The sequence below is a fragment of the Drosophila takahashii genome, chromosome 3L, assembly GCF_030179915.1.
Source record: "Drosophila takahashii strain IR98-3 E-12201 chromosome 3L, DtakHiC1v2, whole genome shotgun sequence".
Taxonomy (NCBI): Eukaryota; Metazoa; Arthropoda; class Insecta; order Diptera; family Drosophilidae; genus Drosophila; species Drosophila takahashii.
Window position 1 is genome coordinate 23,626,671 of NC_091680.1, and position 26,699 is coordinate 23,653,369.

Here is a 26,699-nt window from a genome sequence, read left to right on the forward strand (position 1 = left end):
CTGTGCTATTATCTCAAAAAAAAATGGAGGTAAGTTGTAAACTAGTGTAATACATATTTTATACTTTTTATTAAAGAAAATAAAACATAACCCGTAATTTCTGATTTTGATTTCAACAGATATAAGAATATATAATAATACAAAAATAGTTTTATATAGGTAATTTTATATAGGTAGGTAAATTGTAATCTAGTGTAATACATATTTTATACTTTTTATTAAAGAAAATAAAAAATAACCCGTAATTTCTGATTTTGATTTCAACAGATATAAGAATATATAATAACACTGTGCAACATTTTTAGGGTTATAAAATGTAACCGCAATTCTGATTTCATGGGCGGAAAGAACTCATCGAAATAAGCTAAAACCCATTTGGGTTTCTCTGGCTTAGCTCGCGTTTCCCTATTATAGCGAGTTAAAGTTTTACATACAAAATTTATTTGTAACGGCCATATCTTGTGACCCGACTAAAATTTCACTATCAAGTCTTCAGTGATTATGTAGCTATGAACCCAAGGAACTAAATTGACAAATGACTCTTGCGAAGACGTACACCTAGCGCGTTAAAAATCGAAAAATTAGGCAAGTTTGTTTTTTAACGCGCTAGGTGCACTAGGTGCTAAGTGTGCAAGAGTCATTTGTCAATTTAGTTCCTTGGGTTCATAGCTACATAATCACTGAAGACTTGATAGTGAAATTTTAATCGGTTCACAAGATATGGCCGTTACAAATAAATTTTGTATGTAAAACTTTAACTCGCTATAAAAGGTAAACGCGAGCTAAGCCAGAGAAACCCAAATGGGTTTTAGCTTATTTCGATGAGTTCTTTCCGCCCATGAAATCAGAATTGCGGTTACATTTTTCATGTTGCACTGTGTAATACAAAAATAGTTTTATATATATAACAAAAGATGTATACATTTTTCAGTGCGCACGAGCGCACTTTCACTGATCTTAAGCCCTAATCCGTTTTGGCATCCGAGTCCTTGGCAATGTTCTCGGAAGCCGCGTCGTCCGTTAAACGGCTGTACTCGGGTTTGGACTTTCCCCTAACATAATCGGCGGTTATGTGAACCCCTCGAATATCTGAGCCTGGCACCAGGAACATGGGATCCAGCAGAAGTTGCTCCATAATGGACCGAAGTCCGCGAGCTCCTGTATTCCTCTCCATCGCCAGCTGGGCCACCGACTCTATGGCGTCCTCGGTGAAGGTCAGGTCTACAGCGTCCAATCCTAACAGCGCCTTGTATTGAGGCACTAGCGCATTGCGCGGTTCGGTAAGAATGCGCACCAACATACTCACATTCAGACTATGGAATGGCACAATAACCGGAAAACGGCCAATGAACTCTGGTATCATGCCAAACTCGCACAGATCACGAGCCTGCACTTTGGACAGGCACTTATCCCGTTCCTCGTGATCCGTAACCGGGGAACTGGAACCGCTCGGCGAGGCCAGGTCGTTTCCATTCTCGTCGAGGCGTCTCGCGATGATCTTGTCCAGACCCGTGTAGGCGCCGGAAGCCACGAACAGGATGTTCGTAGTGTCCAACTGGATCTTCTTGCCAAATAGTTGCTTCCGATGGGTCACGTTTACCACGCTTCCCTCCAGCATCTTCAGCATGCCCTGCTGGACGCCCTCGCCGCCAATGTCCCGCCGCTGCTTTGATGCGGCGACGGCACAAATCTTGTCCACCTCATCCAAGTAAACGATGCCAGTTTGGGCGCGCTCCACGTTGAAGTTGGCATCTTGCAGCAGCTTCAAGAGAACGCCCTCGATGTCCTCGCCCACGTAGCCCGCCTGCGTCAATGTGGTGCAGTCGCAAATGGCGAAGGGAACGTCCAGGCACTTGGCGATGGTCTTGGCGATTAGGGTTTTTCCCGATCCTGTTGGGCCCAGCATAATGATGTTGCTCTTCTCCAGCTTAACGGTCTCTTCCTTGCCGGATTCTAGGTTGGGCATTACTCCTTTCTCCGAAGTGCTGTCGAGTGTAGTCGAGTTTCCAGAAATGTGCAGCTGGTCGAGCTTCAGAATGTCATCCTGACCGGATTGGTCGGTTTTCTCCTTCTGCGGCAAATTGTGGTGAATACGTTTGTAGTGATTATACACTGCTACTGCCAGCACCTTCTTGGCCAAATCCTGGCCCACCACGTGTTTGTCCAGATACTCCATGATCTTCTGCGGTGCAGGTGGTAGCTTGGACACCTTTCGCTTCTGCTCTTCCTCGGTTGGAATCGCCTCCTCCGGCATTTCCACTAAGGAGTTGCACTTGTCGCACCTGGCGGTTCTCGTCGAACTGGTGACGGTTTCCTGCTGGGGATTAGATGTCTGACCAGACGGTTTGTTGGGCTGCGATAGTTCAGGCAGTTGAAAACTACGGAAATGATTAGATTTTCCAGTTGGTTCCACTTTGGGTAATCCAAAAATGGTATTATTGTTTGGCCTGTTGGTGGGTCCTCCGAAAATGTGGATTCCTGTGAATCCTTTGGATTCCTTTGAAGCTTCGCCAGAACTTCCTGGCTTAACATTCCCCTTGGTTGCACCAAAAGCTGGATTACCATTTACATTAAAAATACTATTGACTTGGCCAGGGGTTCCACCAAAGATGCTTTTAGCTTGACCAGTGGTTCCTCCAAAACTGAATCCTGTAGATGCCTTTGGCTCTTGGCCGAAAATATCACTTTTTGGCTTGGCATTGACCGTGGTTCCTCCAAAGATGCTTTTAGCTTGATTAGTTGTTTCTCCAAAGATGCTTTTAGCTTGACCACTGGTTCCTCCGAAATTGATTCCTTGGCTCTGCGGTTTAACCTTCTGCTGAAAGCTAAAGCTGGGAATCGTTTGATCCTTCTGGGGCTGTGGAAAATTACTTTGTGCTCCAAATGATGATGATCCTCCGCCAAAAGTGATATTTCCTGGACTACCATTTGCCTTGGGAGCTCCAAAAATGGCACCTCCTGAATTAGCACTCGATTTGGTTTGGGAAAAAGGGCTAGTTATTGTGAAAGTGGTTTGAGATGGTTTTGTCTGTTCTTCGAGACCGCCAAATGGACTTTTCACTTGTCCACTAACTAAACGATGGACTGTCGAGGGCTTCCCAGCTGCAGAATTAGCTTCGCTCTCGTAAATTTTGATCATGGTATCCACCGTTTGGGGCGTTGCCGCCAACAACAAGTTTATCTTGTAGGTAGCATCCTGAAAAGTTATCTTAAACTGCTGTTGGCAATGGTCGAGGAGATTCAACCGCTTGGTCTCGTAATATCGCATCCGGACTTCCTCGAACGATTGATCCTCGATGAAGTTAGGCATGCTGCCCTTCCTTGGAAACGGCCCATAAGCAGATAGGGGCCACACCCTTCCGTTGAGATTAGCCCTTAGGTCCTCTCGTAGATATTTCCTAGAGAAAGGGTGCTACTTGTTACTCTATATATATTTACTGATGCTCTTACTTCATATCAATGTGCTCATTGGGGCAAGATGAGCCGGCTGGGCAGAGGCCGCGTTGAAAGCTTAAGCAAACGACCATCGTCGAATTTCGTCTTGAATTCTGGGAATTATAAAGTGCGCAGCTTGAAGATAAAACCGAAAGGCTCAGAGCTGAGCTCTGAGAGCGCTATCTGAGGTCCAGGAGTTCCCCGATTTGGTATTTTTGTGATCTGTTCTGTCTATTTTAGTATCAAAGTCAAATGAAACAGCTGACCGTTCTCTGCACAGAATGCATCTACTTACCCTCCAAAACAAACATGATTTCCGTATAAAATCATTAAAATGTAATTTAAATTAAATGATTAAAACAATTTTAAAAATTCAGAAAGTAACTCCTTTTTACAAAAGCAAAGTTAATTAAGTATATAAATGATTTATTTTTAAATTAATTTATTATATTGTATTATAATTATTTGTATATTATATTCTAACCTAGCCTATATTATATTTTAATTAAGTTGGACTCCTTAAAAAAATGTTACACTTGTATTGTCACAGTCACGTTCCCTGCTCTGCTGAACGCACCCATTTGATACCATTTAAATACTAACAGCCAGCTGACAGTAATATCCCGGCGATGCCAAACGGTCACACTGACAGGTGTAGCAAAATAACACATTTCTGGCCGAGATCGTCAAAAACAGAGGATTTAACTGGAATATATAGATGCTCCGTCGCCATGTCCGCTTCACAACGCCAGAAGCAGTTCGACAGGAACCGCAGCCGTGCGAGTAACTTGCCCGGCAGCAGCAGCGGCTCCGGCAGCAACACCAACAGCGCCGTCAGCTCGAAAAATGTGACTTCCCCGAATCAGCGAAGGATGCAAACTTCGATGGAGCGCCTGCAGGTGCAGCAGGCAAACACAAATCGCCGGGCGGCCGGCTCCAACTGGATGGCCGCCGCTGGAGGAGGAGCAGCAGCAGCTACGGGCAGCGAGAACCAGGAGGCGACTGCAGAGTCCGCGCCACTGACGAAATCGGCACGCATGCGCATCAAGAAGCAGGCGCAGCGCAATCGCTACTTGGCCATGGACTGCGAGATGGTGGGCGTGGGACACAACGGACAGGACGACATGCTGGCCCGCGTGTCCATCGTCAATCGCGTGGGCCACGTCCTGCTGGACAAGCATGTGAAGCCGCGCATGGAGGTCACCGACTACCGCACCAGCGTTTCGGGCATTCGTCCGCAGGACATTGCCAACGGCGAGGACTTCCTGGCCGTGCAGAACGAGGTGGTGAAGCTGCTGCACGGCCGCATCCTGGTCGGACACGCCCTGGGCAACGATCTGGCCGTCCTGAGCATCCGCCATCCCTTCGACGATATCCGCGACACGTCGCGCTACAAGCCGCTCTGCAAACTCGTCTCAAACGGCCACACGCCCAGCCTGAAGCGCCTCACCATGGCCGTCCTGGGCCAGGAGATCCAGACGGGCGAGCACAACTCCGTGGAGGATGCACGCGCCGCCATGGGGATCTACAATCGCATTGCCGGCGACTGGGAGAAGTACCTGGAGAGGAAGCGGCACCAGCAGCAGCACTTCTAGCTGACAAATCAAGGGAAGGAGTGCGGTAGCCTTAAGTTAATTGTATACACGAGTTTCATTTACTGGGAACTGTTGTTTAATTCTATAAAACGTTACAACCTAAGCGGTCTTTTGGAGCATTTGTTCTGTTTTGAATTCGGGGAAGAACCCTTAATAGCATGTCAGGTTTTTTGTTTAACTTTTATAAAAAGGGTTCCCATTCAGCTCTGGCCAAATCTACATAAAATCAGAATTTAATTAAAAACTTATGTTTTTATTTACATATTCCTTATATTGAGTCGAGTGTTGTTTCAAAATAGCTATGAAAGGTGTATGTGAACTTCAAATACCGTTTTCCCCTCTTTGTGTAAGAAAAAACGGTCAGAATTAAGTATGGTCTATGAAAAGAGGGGCTTGCACGTATAAATCCTATAAGGAGTCTAGTATGATACAGTTTGCCTTTGAATAATAATAAACCTAAGAAGCCTCCACCTCTTTCGGTGGAGTTTGGCTAGCGGTGGATCCGTGGATGGCCTCGTGGCGTTCCATTAGTTCCCGCCAGGGATCCTCCAGCATGGAGGGGTGAAAGTACTGTCCAAAGGAATTGTTGCCGCCTTGGTTGCGCTCCCTGTTTTGGTGGTTCCTCGGATTCGGATCCCAGTTCGGTTGGTTCCTGCGGTTGAAGTTGCCGCCCCGTCCGAAATTCCTTCCCTGTCCGTAGGGACGATGCCTCTGCGTTTCCTGCGGTGATTTGTTTTGATAGAAGTGCGGAGTATTCGTTTGTTGTCCCTGTTTGTCCTCGTAAAATCCAAAGTTGGGGTTCTGGGGCTTCTGTTGGCCACCAAACTGCTGGGATCTATAATCTGCGGCCTGCGATGGATACTGGCCACCGCGTGGGGAAAACGGCGGCGGGTGGTTGAAGTTCTTGCGTGGAGTGCTCATCCTGGCGTTTATATTTGGCTACTTAAACCGCAGTTTGCATATTCTTCGAAGAAATGGTAAACAAACGTTTTCAGTATGACCATAGGGGAGTACCTGAAAAATACACCTAAGAACAACAGATGGTTCGAAACTTGGCTAAAAGTTATTATTAGGGTGTCACAAAAATCTCATGAAACCAAAAGTCCCAAAGCCAACCAAAAGCAAATCGCGGTGTCACAGAAACTGTTCCAAAATCATGTACACGGTTTAAAAGTTTTAAATTAAAAGAATTTGTAAACAAATGTTCCCAAAATCAAAGCAAATTTGCTCCGAAACTCTGAGAGATCTCTGTAGATAAAATTTTCTAATAAATTGAAAAAAATTCGATACATTTTTTAAGGTTGATATTGTAAAGCGTAATATTATTAAAATTGGAAAATAGCTATATTTCCCGCTAGCCTCTGTTTTAAAATTTATCATGGTGCCACAGAAACCTCTCTGCGCTTAATTCTGTACATACATATTTCATTCAAATTTTTGTACATATGAATTCAGGCAGAATTCAGCGGAGAGCTGTTTTTGTGGCACCTTTGTATATCTCCTAATAAAGGCCCTATATCTAGTGGTTAAATAGCTAAATTGGCCACAATGTGGAACCATCGATAGTCACCATTGAACATCGATGGTTCGTAAAGTTTCAAAAACATCGATGCGTCGTCCATCGATGCCTCCCCATCACTAATATTTTTGTGTAGCAGCGCGGTCGTCGTGCGGTCGGTCGGCTAAATAAAGTGCATTTAACTGCAGTGGCTCTCGGTTCCCACACTCCGCGCTTCCAGTCCGAGTCTAATGCGCCAGCTAGGCGATATGTAAGCGAATTTCACGCCCCTCGATCGGAAAAACCTGCGAACAGAGCACAAAAGAGGCGTCGCCTGCCGCAGGAGCCTTTCATCGAAATCTTTGTCTTTGTCTGTATTGGTGCATCCGTGTGTCGCTGTGTGTGTGCGCGTGTGTGTGGAAGTGTTTGGTTGTGTGAGTGCCGCCGTTGCACCACCACCAACAACAACAACAGCAACAACAACCAGAAATTGTGTTTTTGCTTACATTGTCAGAAAGAAGTAAATTAAATTATCAAAATTTGAACACAGCAGTTTTACTCTTTCCAAACGTAGAATAAATTACAAAAAAATTAAAGCCAGACAAAGGTAGTTTTCGATCGGCCCAGTTGTTGTGAGCGTTCGAGAGCAGCGAAACAGGCAGCAGCCGCTTTGGATATCTTCAACGGAATCAAAGAGCAACTTTCAAGTTGCCCGGAACGCACCCGTGCCCTTTGCCGGACTGTATGGGGTACCCTCTCGCTGTCCCTTAGCACAGCGCTCCAAGCGGCGACCATCGAGGACGCCATCGGCGGCGGAGGATCCGGATCCAGGGCATTACAGGATCCAGGAGGAGGAGGAGGCGGAGGAGGAGGAGGTGGAGGCAACTCCGTCTCCGGCTCGAGCTCGGGTCGCTTTGCCACCATAATGGGCGCCGTTAAGTCGCGAACCATCACCAGCGCCGATGTGGACGCCGATGAGCAGCTGCAGCATCCCCATCCGCATTCGCATCACCACCACTCGATGCGGAATGGCAACCACCATCAGCACAACGGTTCCATCTCCAGCGGCACGCTGCAGAAGCAGGATCTGCGCTACGACATCGGATGCAGCTCCCAGTACCAGCACGTCCGACAGCCGAGCCTGCGTAGCCGGAGCCAACAGCCCATGCCGACAACGGACGAGCTGGACCGGCGATTCGCCAAAGTTCTGGTAAGATGAGCTACTTAATCCCTTGCACTTCAAGGGCTATTTAATAAAACAACCTTATAAAAACAGCTGGATTCCTTTTTTTTTAACTGTTGAAAAAATACAACAACATTTACTGCGTAAATAAATGATTTTGTTATTTTTTTTTAATTTTAAGTAGTTTAAAAAAAAATTTATTAATTTATTATTTAATTTATGACAAGAAAATGTAATTGCAATTAAAAAATCCTTCATCCTTTATTATTCCTTGTTTTTGGGTTTCATTATCCCAGCAAAAAGTTTTAAAATATTAGATAAAAAGTTAAGCAAAATAAAATAAGTTTCCTAATTTTATAAATGTACAAAAAAAGGATTTTTTAAGTGTGTTTAAAAAAAACATTGCCTAGTTTTTGGAGGAATATACTAAAGGCAAAGTAAAATCCTCTTTTGCGACCGAAATCCTTGTTCGATTGATTGTTTCATAACCAATTTATTAACAAAATTAACAGCAATTAACAGTGCATTTTGTTAATAAATTGGTTATGAAACAATCAATCGAAGAAGGATTTCGGTCGCAAAAAAGGACTTTGCCTTTAGTATATTCCTTTTCTAATAAATTTAAATAATTTAAATCTATTCAGATACCTTGCTAATAAGCTTTTTCACTCGCATCTAAAGTTCAATGTTTATAAGAAATACACCCTTTTCGTTTAGAACCGTGAATTATTTGAATTTCGCTAGAAGAGATTTTTGTTTATATAAAAGCTGCCTGAGAAATTCAGTTTATTAAGCGAATATAGTAGCTGGTATATAGAGGCTTAAGGATTGGCTTCCTGCCCCGGCCCCTGCCCCGCTTTCTTCCGCCCTCGCATTTGTTGCATGTGATTGATGACCTCATCGAGTGTGCGGCGACTTGTTCGCTTGAATTTTTGTCAGCCACTCACACATGTGCGAACGCGAGTGTTTTGATGGTGTTCGTGAGTATCTCTGGGTTTGTATCTGCGCCTCTCCCCAGTTTTACTCGATTCTGTTCCGTTCTGTTCTCTGCTCCGGCTTGCACAACTCCCCAAGCACAGGGCACAGTGGAATGGGTTTCTAAGATCTCAAAAAGGAGTTGGACTCACAAATGCCTCACCTTATTTTATGCTTCTATTTTGTACATAATATCATACTGCTTAGAAAATTGTAAAAGGGAGTTGCGATTTCAAAATGGTAAAAGCCATAAAAAGGATACACTTATTTAAGTATAGATATAGTATAAATAGGTGTTCGGAAACCGATCCTTAAAACTTAATATTTTATTCAAGGGGTATTTGATTATAAAACAAATTTGTAGAATTTTCAAAAAAAATAATGATCTTAAAAAAAATATTTGTAAATATTTTAAAGTTTAAGTCTTAAGTATTCCCCACTGCATGTGTGTGAGAACCACTGTGCTAAAGGCGTGTGCCTGCCATCTAAAAATGTTTGTCATCCAACTGGACGTTTTTTTCCCCGAACAAGACTGCGTAATTAAGATTTTACGAGTAAACATATTGCCAAAAAATAAAACTAAGAATAGAGCGAAAAAAGCTCTCAGCTTTGACCGTCATAAAACCGTAACAAATGATTGTGACCCACAGCCGCCATTTGATTCGGCTCCCTCTGTCCCACTTCGCCCCCCAGAAAAGCCACTCCAATTCGGCATGCTAATGGCAATTAAAGCGAATTGATCGATTGTTGCCCTCTCTGTCGCACTGCAGCGCTGACTCACTGGTGCCGGCGGTACGGGTCCGCTCGCCCAGCCCTCCCTTTCCCGCACTCCACGGCTGAAGCGAAGTGAAGCTGCTGGATGGCTTTGAGATCGCGGCTTATCTCTCTGACGAACTGAACAAAAGGGGAAGAGACGAGAGCAGAAATCTTTATTTATATGCCGCAGCTTGAGTTCTCAGTTATCGGCAGTCAGTCAGTAATATGAGAAATGCTCCTCCAACGGGTTTCCCACTTCTCTGCTCATTTTTGGCATTATACGCATTCTCAAGATCTTTTGTTTTGATCTCAAGGTTGTAAATGCGGTCCTGATGATATGAACAAGGTTATTAATATTATCGTTTTAGGGTACTTGTCTTTGGTTTTATTAAAAATGTTTAAGTATTTAATAATACTTAAACATTTACATTTTGTTTATTTTTATTTCATGGTTGTAAATTGTTTTCTTTATTTTTAAAATTATTTATATCGTTTATAAATATGTCAGAGGATAAACTTCACTACACATTTGTAAAATGTATAAAATCTTCTCTGCACCTTTTTTGGCATTTTATCTTTAGTATGATCTTAAGGTTGTAAATATTTTCGTGCTCATCTCGATAAGGAAGCACCTTTTTATTACCACCACTCCGTTTTTGGTGACACAAAATATCGATTTCGTTGTCAAAGTTGTATATAATTATTACGTCATTTTGATGCCGATTAAGGATATTAAGAAAATTATGAATACCTTAAATTTGTATTATTCTGAAGATTTCCTTTTTTAATTTTTATGTTGACGCTTCAGACCTTAATAGGATAAAGGTCCTTAAAAAGCAAATCTCAAAAAGTCAGTTCTTTTGAACTATATCAAAATATGTTTTCACAAAAGAAATATTTGTCTACCGATCTTATCTACTGCATACCGTAATACCGATTCCGTTGTCATAATCGAATTCAATATTCGATAATTCAAGGGTATTCCAGATATTGACAGACCTTAGATAACATTTTCCCCTCTCCTATTTGTTATTCTTGGTCTATTGTTTGATCAAAATTCATTGCCTTCTTTTCGCACTCAAAGTGTGTGTTTTCGTTTGTTTACCTTTGGCTGTTTTTTTTTGTGTTTTTTTTTGGCCCCTCTGCGTTGTGTTTGTTTGCCATTTCAGTAGCTTTGTGGAGGTGCTGCTATTGCCGGGCCCTGGTGGCCTCGCCCTTGCCTTGTGTCTCCGGCTTGGCTAATTCGTGTTTACCTTAATTTAGTCAAAAGTGCTGCTCGCTGGCCCATTGCCATTGAAGTGGACTTGACTTGACAAACCAGAGACTGCCAGATCCAATGCGCCAATGTCCGCGCCGTTGCCTTTCGATTGAAAGCAATTGTTTGTCTGATTCATGGTTTAAAAATAACAGCAGACCAACAATTTTGCCGCTAATAATTTGCGTTTGGCTGGATCTAATCAGACGCAGTTGGTGCATATGTTTCCGGTTAAATTACGATTCTGCCGCGTGGGTTGATTGAACTTTGAAGAGGGAGGGAAAATCTCCTATGCTTGAGGGGTGCACTATGTAGAGCACCATTCAAGCTGATCAAACAAACGACTCAGAAAATTTTGGTCGAACTGGAAAATATAATAAAATATTTCTTCTTCCATTTTGTTTTAATTAATATAATTATTTTCTTAAAGTAAATCAAAAAAATATTTTTGCATTGGCTTTCTTATCCAAATAAGCCTTATGGATTTATCTCTTGATTTATAATCTACCAGATTCCAGCTGTGACGCCTTCTGTATTTCTTTTTAAGAGTTTAACTGTGTTTATTTACTTATGCACTTTAATTGCTTTAAAATTGGCATCAAGCCAATAAAATCCCCATAGTTTATCCAATTGAAAGTAAAAGCGTATTTATTGCACTGCCAAAGAGCCGGCTTTAAGTATAAATGAATAAAAATGTTAATTTGATTGCATTATTGAAGGCATTAACTTTCAAGAGACTTATCTGCGGTTTATGTTGTGGGTGTCATTATTCACATTCATAGGCATAAATATAGTGAAAGACACAAAGACTAAACCGCATAAAATCCTCATCCCCGATCGCTTACCAGCTTTCTCAAACAAACCAACTTTCACTCGCTTAATCATCGTTGCCCAAGAGTCTTGGGTCTAGAATCTATATCTATAAACAATTGCCTGCAGGGGCGTAGTTAAGGTGAGGTGATTCAGGGTTAGCCGCCTCTCTTAATGACATTTTCAATGGCTGACAAACCGCAATGCAGTGAACCACAACACTTATTGTTGTTAATATTGTTAAGCCCTCCTTGCCCGTGCGAGGGCAGGTTAAATTGTTTGAAATAATAATTAGGCAACATCTTCAGGATTTTAAGGAGCTGTATGTGCATTAGGAATTTCTGTAACTCCCCTGATAAATTAAATCTGTATTGTTTACTTTTTAATTTTACCCTAACTTCTATAACAGCCCTCGGTGCATAAAACGCACATTCAATGGCAATAAATTGATGGCTTTGTTCAAGGCATTGTCCATTTGGATTGCCTTTATCTAACGGCAGCTTAGGCTCTGCAAAAAATATCTGGCTTCCACATTATGCGAACCTCTTTATCTGCCTTGTAGGGCAAACATAAGTTTATCTTTGCTTTTCACTTCCTTTGCGGTCGGCAAAACGACCATAGCGAAAAAAACTGCTAGTGATAAAAACATAAGACCATCTGTTTTTTTTTGCGGAAAATAGTGGATAAATGGTAATCGACTTTAGACTTCATGGGAATCTCATGTAAGATAATAAAACTGATCCAAAGAAAATCGTCTGAGTTTGCAGATCTGACGATTTAAAGGGAGAGCATGTAGAAAACTGAAGAAAATGCATTTCCCTAGCGAAAAATTAGTCATTGTGTTTCGCACGTGCATTTTGAAACGGCATCTTTGAAAATAACAAAAAGATTAAAGGTTGTATTTCCTCAAAAGTATTAAATGCTTCTTAAACGCATTTTGAATAACGTTTTTGTGAATCATGGTAAATTTGAAAAAATAAAGGAGTCTAGAAATATAGTTACTAGCAACGAGGATTAGCATTTTAATTTCATAATTCTTTTGGAAAATTTGTTTTACTGTGAATTAAAATGACGTGTTTGATTGACTCACTGAGCACATGTGTTTACATTTGTTCTGTTGGTGCTCGTGATTCGCATGAAAATCACTTTATAATAGACCATGTGGTTTAATCTTATTATGGGAGGAAATTGATCAATAAAGCTTAAAAAAGATTTTGGTTCTGTTTGTTTTCTTGAAAAAAGGCCCGTGACTAACCTTTAATTGCTAAAAAATTACTAATCTATTAATGTTTTGAATCATTCGATGTAATAAATATATTTTTAAACCTTTTCCTTAGTCATCTTGCATATTTACTGTACATACATCAATTGTATTTTTTCTATAATAAATACATCCAGAGCTTCCATATTTGGCATGAGCGTAGACAGATTCAAATTTAAGGGGGGAGCGCCCAATTATGCACATACACACAAACGCAGATAGAGGGACACAAAAATAAAACAAACTTAAAATGCGTATCCGGTTGACGGTCAAGTAATTCATTATATACACCGTATGTACATCGTGTCCAATTTATATAGTGAATTTTCGCTTTCTGGCTTTCTGAGCCTGTCTGCCCTGGCATAAATATTGAAGAGAGCTCTCGTCTTTGTCACCTTGTTTATTATTCTCTCTTTTTATGCACTCTTTTATTTACTTATTTATTGTTTTGTTATTATGAAAAGCGCGTCGAGGCAAATCACTCAGCCTGATGGGTTCAGACCGTAACGGACAATGGACTGGGAGTGGATTCGAAGGGGATGATGGGAGTTGGGGCCCAGTGGCTCACCCATAACATTACAATTAATTAATCAATAAATTTTGCAATCATTCTCGCATTTATTCACATTCCTCTGGGCATGGGAAATATATTACACTTATATTTAGCAATGAGCACGTATAAAAAATTAACAAAGCCAAAAGTTAAGATAATTGTAATAATTGCTTAGCTTAATTAACACTGGGATAAACTGCGGAGCTCCATGTAAATTTGCAGTAATTGAATGAGAAAAAATATTGTAAAAAAAATTCATTATCATCATCTTGGGAATAAAACAAGGAAATTGAGAACCGAGTATGAAAAAAGATTAAATATTTTCTGGCCTTAATATATTTATAGTTTTAATCTTAATATATTATAATCTGTAGAGGTGAATATCAGATTAAATTTGCTTATTTCATTTAATATGCTTAATGTTAAATGGAAATTTTAAGTCAACAAGCATTTGTGTTGAATGTAATACATAATAATAATAAATAGAAATATAGTTTTATAAAATATACTTAATGCAATTTATTTTAAAAGAAAATAATTTTTCGTGCACAGGTTTTATTATATTTTACCACGTTGTAAAAATTACATTTTTTTAAGGTTATAATTAATTCTATTGATGATTTATGCATTTCAACGCACTAAATACATTTCATTCAGAATATGCATCCAATGTTATGGGGTATACCTACACTTTGCATTTGTCCGGAGTCCCCTTCATCTTTACCACTCCCTTTTCCTGCTGTCGTCCCATTTATTGAGTGTGTGTGTGCCTCTAATTAGAACTTCCAACTGCAGCTGCACCCATAAAAAGGAGAAAAAGTGGAAAAATTAAATTGAAGTCACGTAAGCATATTTGCCGATTTCATTATTGTGCATTCCCTCCCGTTAAATTGTACATTTAACCATTTTACACAATCGTCTGCAATTGACCAGGTAAATTGGTTCTGAGTATTTGATTTTTCTTTGTGGTTCAGTGAGTTGCAGTTTAAATCTGAAAAACATGTCACAATTGACTGGTTTGTGTTTTTATAGAGGCATATATTCTCTTTTTATATATATGATCCCTGGTTATGGTCAATTGTGTCGTTTAAATTTTGAAGAAAGTTTATCTCTAAAATATAATTTAGGAAGTAGAGCAAAACCTTGTCGCCTCTTTGAATATTTTCCGTTTTTGTTGTCATTTCTTTATGGCGTGGTGACTCTCCTTCAGTAATCTTCTGATCAACCATCAGCAACTGAACTAATTCAATATTTACATGAGCAGGCAAACAATGCACTGGTGAAATAACTTCAGAGATGCAAGACTGGAGACCTTAATGGGCCATAAAAAGGGGGTATTCGGGTTTTAATGGGCTTTCCAATTGGCTGAGTGCCATTTCCAGCTTTTACCATTTTAAATAAATATCTCTGTTTATATATCTGTTTATCTGAGGATCAACACTTACGAATTTGTCTCTCTTCTTTCTATATCTTTTTGCAACAGGCTTCGATGGACTTGCCACCGGATAAGGCAAAGCTACTTCGTAACTATGATGACGAGAAGAAATGGGACATGATATGTGATCAAGTAAGTAATAAATAATATATTATATAATTAAAAGGCATTTTTCGTTAAACAAACACTTTAATAAGTTATTAAAGAAGAACGAATGTTTTGGAATCTTGATATACACTTTAAGTTTATATTTTAAAAAATTTATGAGTTATCCATTTTATGCTTGCTTCTAAAAAAAGTGCATATAAATTAAAATTCTAAAAATTATGAATTAAAAATAATTTAATAGTCATAAATACCACATTACGTGTAGATACGATGTAGATAAATAAAATTAGATTATTTATTTGCGAAATGACTTATTTTTTTATACATAATATAGTTATTTTTTGTGTGTGCTTTACTTATTATTCTTAAATATTGTGATTAATACAGACTTTTTTAAAAATTGTATCATAATTTTTGCTAAAAACACATGTTATCAAAGTATGAACTTCCTGCTAGCATTTCGCAGATTATAAGCAGTTTAAGTCCCAGCTGAGTACTTTGGACCCTCTTTGGTCGCAGTACATAGGGCAATAGTGGAAAGTTATCAGCAGTTTGTTCTTAAACAATTGATTTCTTCGAAATGCACATATGTGATAATAGTATAGGCTGAAGCATACGTAAACACCATATTATCAGGTATTTTTCTGTTGATTTCTACGAAAATCCGATGATTAAAACTTTAAACATCTAAAATTCTTTAAAGGTTACGCACATTTAATGAGCTATCCAATATAAAACTTAATAATAATTTATATTTAAATACGACTTATAAATAAATAACCTTAAATAACACGTAAGCTATGTAACTAGACTAAAACGTAAAAAAATCGTTTTGTATCTAAAAGTTAGACTTAACTTTAGAAATATGTTGCATTGTTTACATCCGACAGTTGGTTAAGAACGTTAGCTGAACTGGCATAAATAAATTGTAGGAAAGGTGTTTAAATATATGTCTCTGTCTGTCTAGATAGATAATTATATATATGCACCGTGTATCAGCTTTTTCAATCATTATGCAGTGCGTGCTGTTTTGTCGCTCGCGCTTTTTGATGTATTTTTTGTCTTCTGTTTTTTTTTTTGCCGCTTTGCTCACCAGAGTGTTTAATGATTTAAATTCGCTTGCTGAATCCAAAGCGCCGAAACATTTCGGCAACGAGAGCGGCTCTAAATTGCTTTAGAATAGGGCAGTAAATTGTATATGTACGAGTGTTATATGGTATATGGACAAATCCAGATTGCGTGTTTTTTTCACTACTGCTGTTTTTGGAATATGACGAAACTATTAACGTGTGCGCCAGAGCGTGCCCCTCTTTGGTGGATTCTATCTATCCATCCATCCAACCAGCTATCTATCTATCCATCTCACTTGTAACTGGGTCACTGAATTTTCAAGAGCTGCACCTAGGAAAATAACAACGGAAAACAACGGCGACGCCAAGCATAATATATTCGCCATCGGCATTTTGGTGGAGTAGCTCTCGAAAACAAAAACATAAAAAAAAACACCAAGGAAGGAATGCTCAACACTCTTCGAAAGCCTGGTACTCGCGTCAAACATTTTCTGCCATACGATAAAATATCATAAACACCCAACACGGTTCGTCGTTGTTGCTGCTGTTATTCCTACGACTATTGTTGTTGTCTCCGACGACGTCGCCGGTTCCTTAACCGCCTGCATGCCTGCAGCTGAGACCTGTTTTCCATAATTCAGGCCCACTGCACTGTGGATCATGTATTGGAAATTGGTAAACTAAATCCATTAGATGTGAAATTAACAGCGGAAAAAAATTTACCATACCAAGTTTAGTAATAAGACGATAAAGGTTTTGAAATCCTAATGGTAATCAAACTTGCCTAACCAAAATTTTAATTTTTTCACACAATCACTAGTGGCCAAGTCATAAAATTCATGAGATCACGCATTCTTAAAGTTTTGATCCATATTAAAAGCGTAATATTTTCAGTAAAAATGTATTACGATAACTTATAAGTGGAATAAAACAATAGCGTGATTCATTGGCAGTGTAAGCGTTGTTTAAATATAATATGGTGTAATTACGTAAATCACTATGGACGGCAGTCCATGTAGTGACGAAGCGCACCAGGAGAGTGTGCGAAGGCGACTACTATTATATAGCCGCAAAATTGAAAATCGGCAGTGATAGTCCGATCGTAATGAGTAATACACCAATCGAAAGGTATTGCAAAAACTTAAAGGATTGCATACCAAGACTTTAAGAAAATCAATTGGCTTGGGAGAGAGAGCGGTGAAAGTGAAAAATTGAAAATTTCGAAATTTGGAGCTGTTGGGGCCGGTGGGGATAAATGCCCCCTCGCAATGTTTTAGTTGTATTCCTCTTGAAAATACCCGTCGAATGAGGGATCATTTGTCAAAATCCGACTCTCCGTTCAAAAGTTATAGCCAAAATAAGATTTTCTTCTTCTTCCCAAAATGAAAATTAATTTCTGTTTGTCCACTTGTCCACTTGTCCAAAACATGTTTTTTAAGTTTTGAAAATTTTATATGACGTTCATCACATCGATATAAAAAACTTTTGTTCTACCACTTTTGGAAAAACTCGCTAGTTTAGCGGGAAAACAGCTATAAATAGCTAAAAATCGGAAAGCCGTAACTTCTATACTACTAAAGCTACAGACTTGTGCTGCATCTCGTTTGAAAGGTATTTTTAAATGCTATAAACGCCTTCTATATGCAATTTGTGTAAATGTAATAATTAAAAAAATATGAACAAAAGACAATTTTTTAAAACTTTTTTTTTAGCTTTTTTTTATTTTTCTCAAAAACGGCTCTAACGATTTTCTTTAAAACCTTAAACTGTATAGCCCTTGAGATTCCTTAAATTTTGGTATATAACACATTACTGTAAAAAGTCACGTTTAAAAGTTATTTTTATACGAAAATAGCCACTTTTGCCAGCTCGAACAATTAACGCTCCCTGAGTATTGAATTTTGTGGGAGGGTATCCGAACTGTATTTTAGGGTCATGGAATCAGTAAATTTGCACTTAAGAGTTCCATATAGGAATCTTTTGTTCTACGACTTTTGGAAAAAGCCGCTACTTTAGCGGGAAAATAGCTAAAAATGGCTAAATTTCGTTAGTTTTTAAGTTCTACACTACTAAAGGTACAGACATGTGCTATACCTCGTTTAAAAGGTATTTTGAAATACTTCAACGCCTTTTTAACTTAATTCGTTAAAATACAATAGTTTAAGAATTATGATTTATGACCAATTTAAATTTAAATGTTTATATTAGCACCTATGAGAGCAAAAGTAAACAAACAAAAACTTCTGATATCAAATAAAAACACCTCTTAACGAGGTAAAAAACTAGTGACGATCGCACCTTCAACGTACAAAAGTTCTGATATCAACTTTTGTGACGAAAAATAATTTTAGATGCGACTAAATAAGTACGCTACCTAAAATTTATTCATTCGGCACGCTAAAACAGAAAAACATTCGTGTAGATATTAAATATTTGCTAAAGCGGGCCGAACGAGTAAATTTTAGGTAGCGTACTTATTTAGTCGCATCTAAAATTATTTTTCGTCACAAAAGTTGATATCAGAACTTTTGTACGTTGAAGGTGCGATCGTCACTAGTTTTTTACCTCGTTAAGAGGTGTTTTTATTTGATATAAAACAAGTCATGGAACCTTATATGAAGGAATAAATCATTAATATTTTGGAAAAAACTGGTTTCTTTTAATAAAAAAGTTGTAATTGTTAAGTTTACTATCATATCCTTAGTCCACTGTTCCACTCTAACTTAGTCTAGTCATGAAAATGAATGAAAACGCAGCCCACTGACAGACGGACCGGCAGACAATGGGACGGACAGGTCCGGTGATGATGGTGGGATGGTGGAGGCGAAGCTAGCCACTCGAGGACGTAAAGTGAAGTGGGGCCAATCCCATGGACTCGGTCCTCGCCATCTTCCTGTCTCTGTTCCCCAGTTGCTCTTCGTGCTCACAGTGACAAAATGCAAATTATTATGACGGCGATAAATTGCAGTTTTTAATCGTTGGAGCCGCTTGCAGCGGTTTACATATCCGTATACGTATAGGAATATCTGCGGTTGTATTACTGCCGATATTTCTCTCCTGCCCTCCTCGACTGGGTAAAAGAATCAAACTGGTTTTTCTCTAGCTGCAGTTCGAACCCAAACCCAAAGCCAAAAACCCACACATAGTTTGGGTTGTAGTCATGCGTTGGCTGTTGGTGCTGTTTTTGTGGCTTTTGGTGGCTGCCTTAGTTGTTGGCATAGTTAAACAAAACCCAAAAAACAACAACAACAAACAGACGCAAGCCAAAACAAGTATACCACGCTTCATGCTTAAAAATGTTTAAAGTTAGGAAAGCCATCGATGCTTATGTGATCGGGGGAACCAAGATACCACCGGGGGGTGTGGATTGCGGTAACATAAACATGTACAAAAATATGCAGTTAAAGCACAGAAAGAAAAACAAAAGTAAAAGCCGCTAAGTCTCGGTCTAGTGTTAATGCATGTGGAATCGCATGAAAATCCCCGATCCTCCTCTAGTTGCCCGATCACTGGCAGTTCGTTGAACAGCGACTTGGGTAACTCCGCCGAAGATGATTTCAGTCGCAATTAATGTGATAGAGGGAGCAATTAGTAATTAGGAAGCGAATATAGTATTTCTGGAGTTTGTGTAGCTGTAAATAATTGCTTTAGAAAGCGTCAATATATGCAATCTAAAAGTTGACAGTATAAAAACATTATTTAGTTAATCCAGCTGCTCTCGTTTTTTACAACTTTATTGTGTAAATGTATTTTAAAGATCGAAATTATGGTTTATTTGACCTTTGCCACCTGTCATTCAACTGTGTAACTCAAAATCAATTAAGATAAAGTTCAGTCGTTCAACAAGTTTTTCTGCTCAATGTGTGAATACCATATTAAACAAACATTCTTGAAAATATCAATAAAACTTGGATATTTTTATACCTACGTAAATCTTGATAAAATGTATATTTTCTTAAAATTTATTTATTTTTTATTTTCAATATTTTTAGGAAATGGTGCAGGCAAAGGATCCGCCCTCACATTACTTGAGTAAACTGCGAACATATTTGGACCCAAAGGCGTCACGGAGTCATCGGGTACGTTAAATTCCTAATTATAGATCATCTCTAGCTTCCTGTAGTTGTTTCTAAAATGTGGTTTATGGTTGTCTTTTAAATTAAAACTAAGTTAAGAATGAACTCTTTATTCAACTATTGGCCCAAGCTAATGAAAAACCAAAGTTAATAACCCTTCTTGAAATCGAAATCTGTTGTTCCAATATTAATGTGTAAATTTCATTTCTCTACTCACAACACTGACAACGCACCACGATCCACGATTCCCACACTCTTCTTTTTCCCGTTTCTCCCGATCTTTCTCTCTTTATTTGTTTACCTCCTGGCTCCTGCACAATCCTGGTCCTCCCGCTGTTGAATCCGCATCCTGTCGCCTGTTTCCGGCCGTCGTCCTGTCTTCCTGTCATCCCGTCATCCCATCCTCCACTCTCTCTCTCTTTGTACACTTACAGCTTTATCTCTTCTACTTTCTTTGTCAGAAACGAAAAATGGTCGGCGAGTCCACATCCACCCAGGTGCTCCGGGATCTGGAGATCTCGCTGCGCACGAACCACATCGAGTGGGTGAAGGAGTTCCTGGATGACACGAACCAGGGTCTGGACGCCCTGGTCGACTATCTCAGCTTCAGGCTGCAGATGATGCGGCACGAGCAGCGCCTCCAGGGTGCCCTGTGTGCCTCCGAGGAGCGCTTGAATCTCACGAGCGGCGGCGATGGCGGTGAGATGGTGTTGGGCAACAGTAGTTCCCTAAGTCCAGGCGGTGGAGGTGGAGTCATGTCCCACGGCAGCAGTACAGGTCATGGTCTGGCCAACGGGACGCTGGATTCGAGGCAGCAGCACGGAAACACGTTGTCCTATGGATTCCTGCGACCCACCATTTCCGATGCCCTCGACAGTCCCAGTTTGAAGCGGAGGTCTCGGCACATTGCCAAATTGAACATGGGTGCGGCTACGGACGACATCCATGTGTCCATTATGTGCCTGCGTGCCATTATGAACAATAAGTATGGCTTTAATATGGTCATTCAGCATCGCGAGGCCATCAACTGCATTGCGCTGAGTCTCATCCACAAGTCGCTGAGGACGAAGGCCCTGGTTCTGGAGCTGCTGGCGGCCATTTGCCTGGTGAAGGGCGGACACGAGATCATCTTGGGTTCGTTCGACAACTTCAAGGACGTGTGTCAGGAGAAGCGGCGCTTCCAGACCCTCATGGAGTACTTCATGAACTTCGAGGCCTTCAACATAGACTTCATGGTGGCATGCATGCAGTTCATGAACATAGTGGTGCACTCGGTGGAGGACATGAACTACAGGGTGCATCTGCAGTACGAGTTCACGGCTCTGGGCCTGGACAAGTATCTGGAGCGGATTCGACTGACAGAGTCGGAGGAGCTGAAGGTACAGATCTCCGCCTATTTGGACAACGTCTTCGATGTGGCCGCCCTGATGGAAGATTCCGAGACGAAGACCTCGGCCCTGGAGCGAGTGCAGGAGCTTGAGGATCAGCTGGAGCGGGAAATCGATCGGAACTCTGAGTTCCTCTACAAGTATGCCGAACTGGAGTCCGAGAATCTTACGTTGAAGACGGAGCGAGAGCAGCTGGGCATGATACGGCAAAAGCTGGAGGAGGAACTGAATGTCCTGCAGCGGATGTTGCAGCACAACGAGCAGGAGCTGAAGAAGCGGGACACCCTTCTGCACACGAAGAATATGGAGCTGCAGACGCTCACACGCTCCCTGCCGCGCTCCGCCTCCAGTGGGGATGGCTCTCTTGTGAACGGTGGCCTCCTGGCTGGTTCCACTTCGGGGGCAGCCTCGCTAGCCTTGCCACCACCTCCGCCTCCAATGCCCGCCTCACCCACAATGTCAGCTGCTCCTCCTCCGCCTCCGCCGCCAGCCCCACCGGCTCCTCCACCGCCGCCCATGATGCCTGGCTTCAGTCCGTTGGGCAGTCCGAACGGTAGCCTCACCTCGACGGCGCCGTCGCCACCGCATGCCCCGCCCATGCTTGGCTCCTTCCAGCCACCACCGCCCCCAGTAGCGGGCTTTATGCCCGCTCCCGACGGCGCCATGACCATCAAGAGGAAGGTGCCCACCAAATACAAATTGCCCACCTTGAACTGGATAGCACTGAAGCCAAATCAGGTGAGATTTGAAAGGATCATGTCGTACACTCATAAAAATTAATTTCTAAATTTTAGAAATCATGCCATTAAATCGGCCTACCTTTGAAAATAGAAAAACAATTTCTTGTTTTTAGAAAATTTGCCTTTGAATATAGAAAACCTTTCTAGATAAAAAAAAAAATTCAAGAAAGAATTTTCTAGATTTTAAGGACATTTTTCGATATTTTTTATGAGTGTATATACTTCTTTACTAATAAATATTTTACTTATCAAGGTGCGTGGCACGATCTTCAACGAGCTGGATGACGAGAAGATCTTCAAGCAAATCGATTTCAACGAGTTCGAGGAGCGATTCAAGATCGGCATTGGCGGCGCCTTGCGCAACGGCAGCAGTGGAACCGAGGTCGATGGGTCGCTGCAGTCCAGCAAACGCTTCAAGAGGCCCGACAATGTCTCGCTACTGGAGCACACGAGGTTAAGAAACATTGGTGGGTAATCGGCATTCACTCACTTATCGGTAGATCAACTGACCTTTCTATGTTACCCTCAGCAATCTCCCGTCGCAAGCTGGGTATGCCCATTGACGATGTCATCGCTGCCATCCATAGTCTGGACCTGAAGAAACTCTCACTGGAGAACGTCGAGCTGCTGCAGAAGATGGTGCCCACGGATGCCGAGATCAAGTCCTACAAGGAGTACATCATCGAGCGCAAGGACCAGCAGCTGCTCACCGAAGAGGACAAGTTCATGCTGCAGTTGTCGCGAGTGGAGCGCATTTCGTCCAAGCTGGCCATCATGAACTACATGGGCAATTTTGTCGATAGCGTTCATCTCATTAGTCCGGTGAGGAAATACAAATACGGGCTTATAAGCAAAAAAATTTATAGGAGATACGATTTCTATGGATTATTGCTTATCCAACTGTCAGCTGAAGCTCTATTTTGTTTGGTTATTTTTTCGCACAATAAGAAAAAATATATCTCGTGCCTTTGTTTATTTAAAAATTACAATACAATCAAATTGTATTCTAAAGAAGAAAAGAAAGAAAATCATCAATTTTTCCATGTTATACAAATAGCCATTTTTTTTTTTCCATTTTCAGCAAGTGCAATCGATAGCAGGAGCTTCGACTTCCCTGAAACAATCGCGGAAATTCAAGGCGGTTTTGGAAATAGTCCTAGCTTTTGGCAACTATCTCAACAGCAATAAGCGGGGACCAGCCTACGGCTTCAAGCTGCAATCGCTGGACACGCTGATCGATACGAAATCCACGGACAAGCGATCATCGCTGCTTCACTATATTGTGGCCACCATTCGGGCAAAGTTCCCGGAGCTGCTGAACTTCGAGGGCGAGCTGTATGGCACAGACAAGGCTGCGTCGGTGGCACTGGAGAATGTGGTGGCCGATGTCCAGGAGCTGGAAAAGGGCATGGATCTGGTACGCAAGGAGGCCGAGCTGCGGGTGAAGGGTGCTCAGACGCACATTCTGCGCGACTTCCTTAACAACAGCGAGGATAAGCTGAAGAAGATCAAGAGCGATCTGCGGCACGCACAGGAAGCCTTCAAGGAGTGCGTGGAGTATTTTGGTGACTCTTCGCGGAATGCCGATGCGGCTGCCTTCTTCGCGCTGATCGTACGCTTTACAAGAGCGTTTAAGGTGAGTCAATTTGTAGAGATCTTCGTAAAAACCTTACTTATGCAGTAACTTTATTAATTTTAGCAACACGATCAGGAGAACGAGCAACGTCTTCGACTGGAGAAGGCCGCTGCGTTGGCCGCTTCCAAAAAGGAGAGCGACCAGGTGCTTATGCGCAACAAGGTTAACCAGAAGAAGCAGCAGGTGAGTGGCGGACATCGACCACGAAGCGCAAGCCATTAGTCCCTTCATCTCAGGGTGGCCAAGTCCCTCGAATCGGGTCCCATACAACTAATCTCTTATTGCACATATCCTTTCAAACCCCATAACCTGTAATGATTTGTTCTGATCTCGTTTGATTTGATTTATGCAGCAAATACATTGCCTGCTCGACTTTGCCAATCAGCAGCAGACGCAGCTTGTACAGTCGTAGCATCCACCCCACCGGCAACTTCCTCAATCTAAGCACGTTAACTTGGTTATTTGGTTGACTCACACAAATCACACCACACTCTGTCTTATACTCAACTGGGGATGGGAATTCGAGGGGACTTGGTCTCAGCCCGTGCCCCAAATCCCCGCTAAATCCATCACAAAAAAAAATATCGAACCACCATCCTCTACCACCTAGTTGTTGCCCTTTGTGGGCGGCATGTGACGGGATTTGTTTTGTGTAAAGTTCCCACATTAGCGTAAGTCGCCTGGCTTGTCTCTACATGTCTCCTAACACTGTGTTTGTTCAAACTAATCCTCCCCTATTGTGTTGCCTAATCCCCGCTAATTCCCTTGATAAATCCAATCCACTTTGACTGTGATCTCACATGTGTGCCTTTCCACATTTTGGATTCGTGCCAGGAATTGCACGCAGCCAAATGTTTTGATGTTTAAATGTTCTTTAAAATTGTTGTTTAATACCTTTAAAAATTCATAATACATTCGAAATATCATAGATATTACATTCCGAAATTTTTTAAAATTTAAATAAGTTTATTTATTTAAGTTCAAAAATATAATTAATAATGTAGTTTTTTTTTATTTAAGAACAGAACATAAGGTGTTCAAATTAAGATCCTATAAGTCGCTACTCTACCCAAAATTATATCCTTTTAGCCATAAGTTTCTGTTCCTTGGTAATGGTTTACAGTGTCTAATGCTAACCTTTTTCTTTTTCTCTAATCCCACTTCGGCTTGACCTCGCTCTGCTACCAAAAACCCAAAAAAATGCAAACAGTTGCCCTCAAACGGCGCGTTATCCTTACAGGACGCAGTCATAAACGAGCTGAAGAGCAAGGCGCACTCGGTGCGCGAAAAGAAACTACTGCAGCAGGATGAGGTGTATAATGGAGCCCTGGAGGACATCCTGCTTGGGCTGAAGAGCGAGCCTTACCGGCGGGCAGATGCAGTGCGGCGGTCGCAGCGCCGGAGGATCGACAATAATCGTCTATCGCGCACCCTGGAGGAAATGGATTGCTAGACAGGAAATCAGGATCGACGCAACGACGACGACGGGGCAATGGCAACGAATCGAAAATCAAAATTCACACTGAAACAGAAACGGAAAGAGAACATTACAGATACTGCAATATGTGATTGGGCGATTAAATTGTTTTCGACACACTCGTACACATACACAAACTCACATTCCCTTCCATACAAATCCTTTTACTTTCGAATATTTTCCAATTTAACGATAAGAACCCCACAATCCCAATCTCCAAACGAACTTATAGCACCGACAACCACAAGCAAAAGATCCCTTCTGTGAATCTCGCCTTAAATTTTGAGAGACATTTTTTATCGCCAAAATTTTGTTTTTAAAAACGCATTTTAATTTGGTTGCTTAGAGCTTAAGTTGAACTTGAAAATTCGAATGGTGTATTTATCAAATCTTTTATTGTTAAATAATGATTTAAATTTTAACCTGTGTACATATATATACAAACATATATATTTAACTATATATGTTCTATTTAATTTTATTTTATTATACTTAAGTTTTAACCAAATTTGGAATAGCTTGCTGCATCCATCCGAGATGGCAAATCCGCATGAATATGGAGGACCAAACTCCACACTTTAATTAATTGTATCATTTTAGTAAGTCAAATAAGCAATGAATTGTATGAGAGATATAAAGCATTAAACTTTTGTATATTTTCCCATTTAAATTATCTTTAATGTTATTTTTATTTGTTTCACTCCGCACACAGCCAGCTACGAAAGTCCAAACGAAGCGCCAAAATATTGCATACAAGAAGAAATCATTTTTAGAATGTTTTACACTTAAAGAACTACACATTTTATACAATTTTATTAGAATTTTTATACAAAGGATATATAAAACTATATTAACAGATATTCCATTTATAAGCCAATTTATTCTCACGAGCCACAACAAATTGACGAAGACTGATATTGAGCAGTTTACTATAAAGCAGAAAAAAAAGAAGTCACGCAAATATAATTATTAAAAAGCTTTTGTAATCTCTTTCGGATAGTGTCTTCTCTCGATATATACGTAGATATATATTTAAAAAATGCAATAACGAATTTAGTTGAACTATAAGCACAGTTTTATTGTATTTACATATTTACAAGTGCCATTGGCATCCTTATGCATATCCTTTCAATATCTTGTTCTCTTTAATTTGCCAAAAGAAGGAAATAGCGCAAACTAAGACGAGGGCCCAGCGTTTTAATGCAAACATACACGATTAGCACGCTCTGCATTGTTAGTTCTTAAATATTGTGTTATTTAATTTGATAAGACGCCAGCATGGTATACGACAGACGAAAGAGAAGGGAAACGATATATAAAATATAAAATGCCGGATTTTTTGTACACACATTTACACGACTATATTGAACACTCGAACTATTTTAAATAAATTATTATTAACCCAATAAACTAGCCAAAACAAAAGCTGTGTTTTTCTTTATGACATA

At 40.6% G+C, this 26,699-nt stretch overlaps 4 protein-coding genes across 9 annotated transcripts; 2 read left to right on the forward strand and 2 right to left on the reverse strand.

Annotated features, from left to right (window-relative positions):
* Positions 1-198: 198 nt before the first annotated feature.
* Positions 199-3,668, reverse strand: LOC108057696 (ATP-dependent Clp protease ATP-binding subunit clpX-like, mitochondrial). The gene is made up of 2 exons (XM_017142088.3): positions 3,451-3,668; positions 199-3,398 (listed from the first exon to the last, which is right to left on the reverse strand). Exons 1-2 carry the CDS (start codon positions 3,525-3,527, stop codon positions 965-967), a joined length of 2,511 nt encoding a protein of 836 aa, XP_016997577.2. The 5' UTR covers positions 3,528-3,668; the 3' UTR covers positions 199-964.
* A 388-nt stretch (positions 3,669-4,056) lies between these two features.
* Positions 4,057-5,133, forward strand: LOC108057703 (uncharacterized). The gene has a single exon (XM_017142096.3). It carries the CDS (start codon positions 4,065-4,067, stop codon positions 5,028-5,030), a length of 966 nt encoding a protein of 321 aa, XP_016997585.3. The 5' UTR covers positions 4,057-4,064; the 3' UTR covers positions 5,031-5,133.
* A 144-nt stretch (positions 5,134-5,277) lies between these two features.
* LOC108057704 (M-phase-specific PLK1-interacting protein) lies at positions 5,278-6,031 on the reverse strand. The gene has a single exon (XM_017142097.3). The coding sequence runs from the start codon at positions 5,949-5,951 to the stop codon at positions 5,487-5,489; it is 465 nt and encodes a 154-aa protein (XP_016997586.2). The 5' UTR covers positions 5,952-6,031; the 3' UTR covers positions 5,278-5,486.
* Positions 6,032-7,124: 1,093 nt separating this feature from the next.
* On the forward strand, positions 7,125-25,924 carry Frl (formin-like protein). Of its 6 annotated transcripts, none has more exons than XM_017142037.3 (9): positions 7,125-7,738; positions 14,805-14,888; positions 19,927-20,013; positions 20,445-22,136; positions 22,392-22,605; positions 22,668-22,960; positions 23,220-23,774; positions 23,838-23,957; positions 24,985-25,924. In XM_017142037.3, the coding sequence occupies exons 1-9, from the start codon at positions 7,454-7,456 to the stop codon at positions 25,225-25,227; spliced, it is 3,573 nt and encodes a 1,190-aa protein (XP_016997526.1). In that variant the 5' UTR covers positions 7,125-7,453; the 3' UTR covers positions 25,228-25,924. The 6 variants fall into 6 exon arrangements, with proteins under 6 accessions (XP_016997526.1, XP_016997527.1, XP_070070309.1 ...); XM_017142038.3 differs by having other exon boundaries at positions 20,472-22,136; XM_070214208.1 differs by having other exon boundaries at positions 7,326-7,738; positions 25,015-25,924.
* The last annotated feature ends 775 nt before the right edge of the window (positions 25,925-26,699 follow it).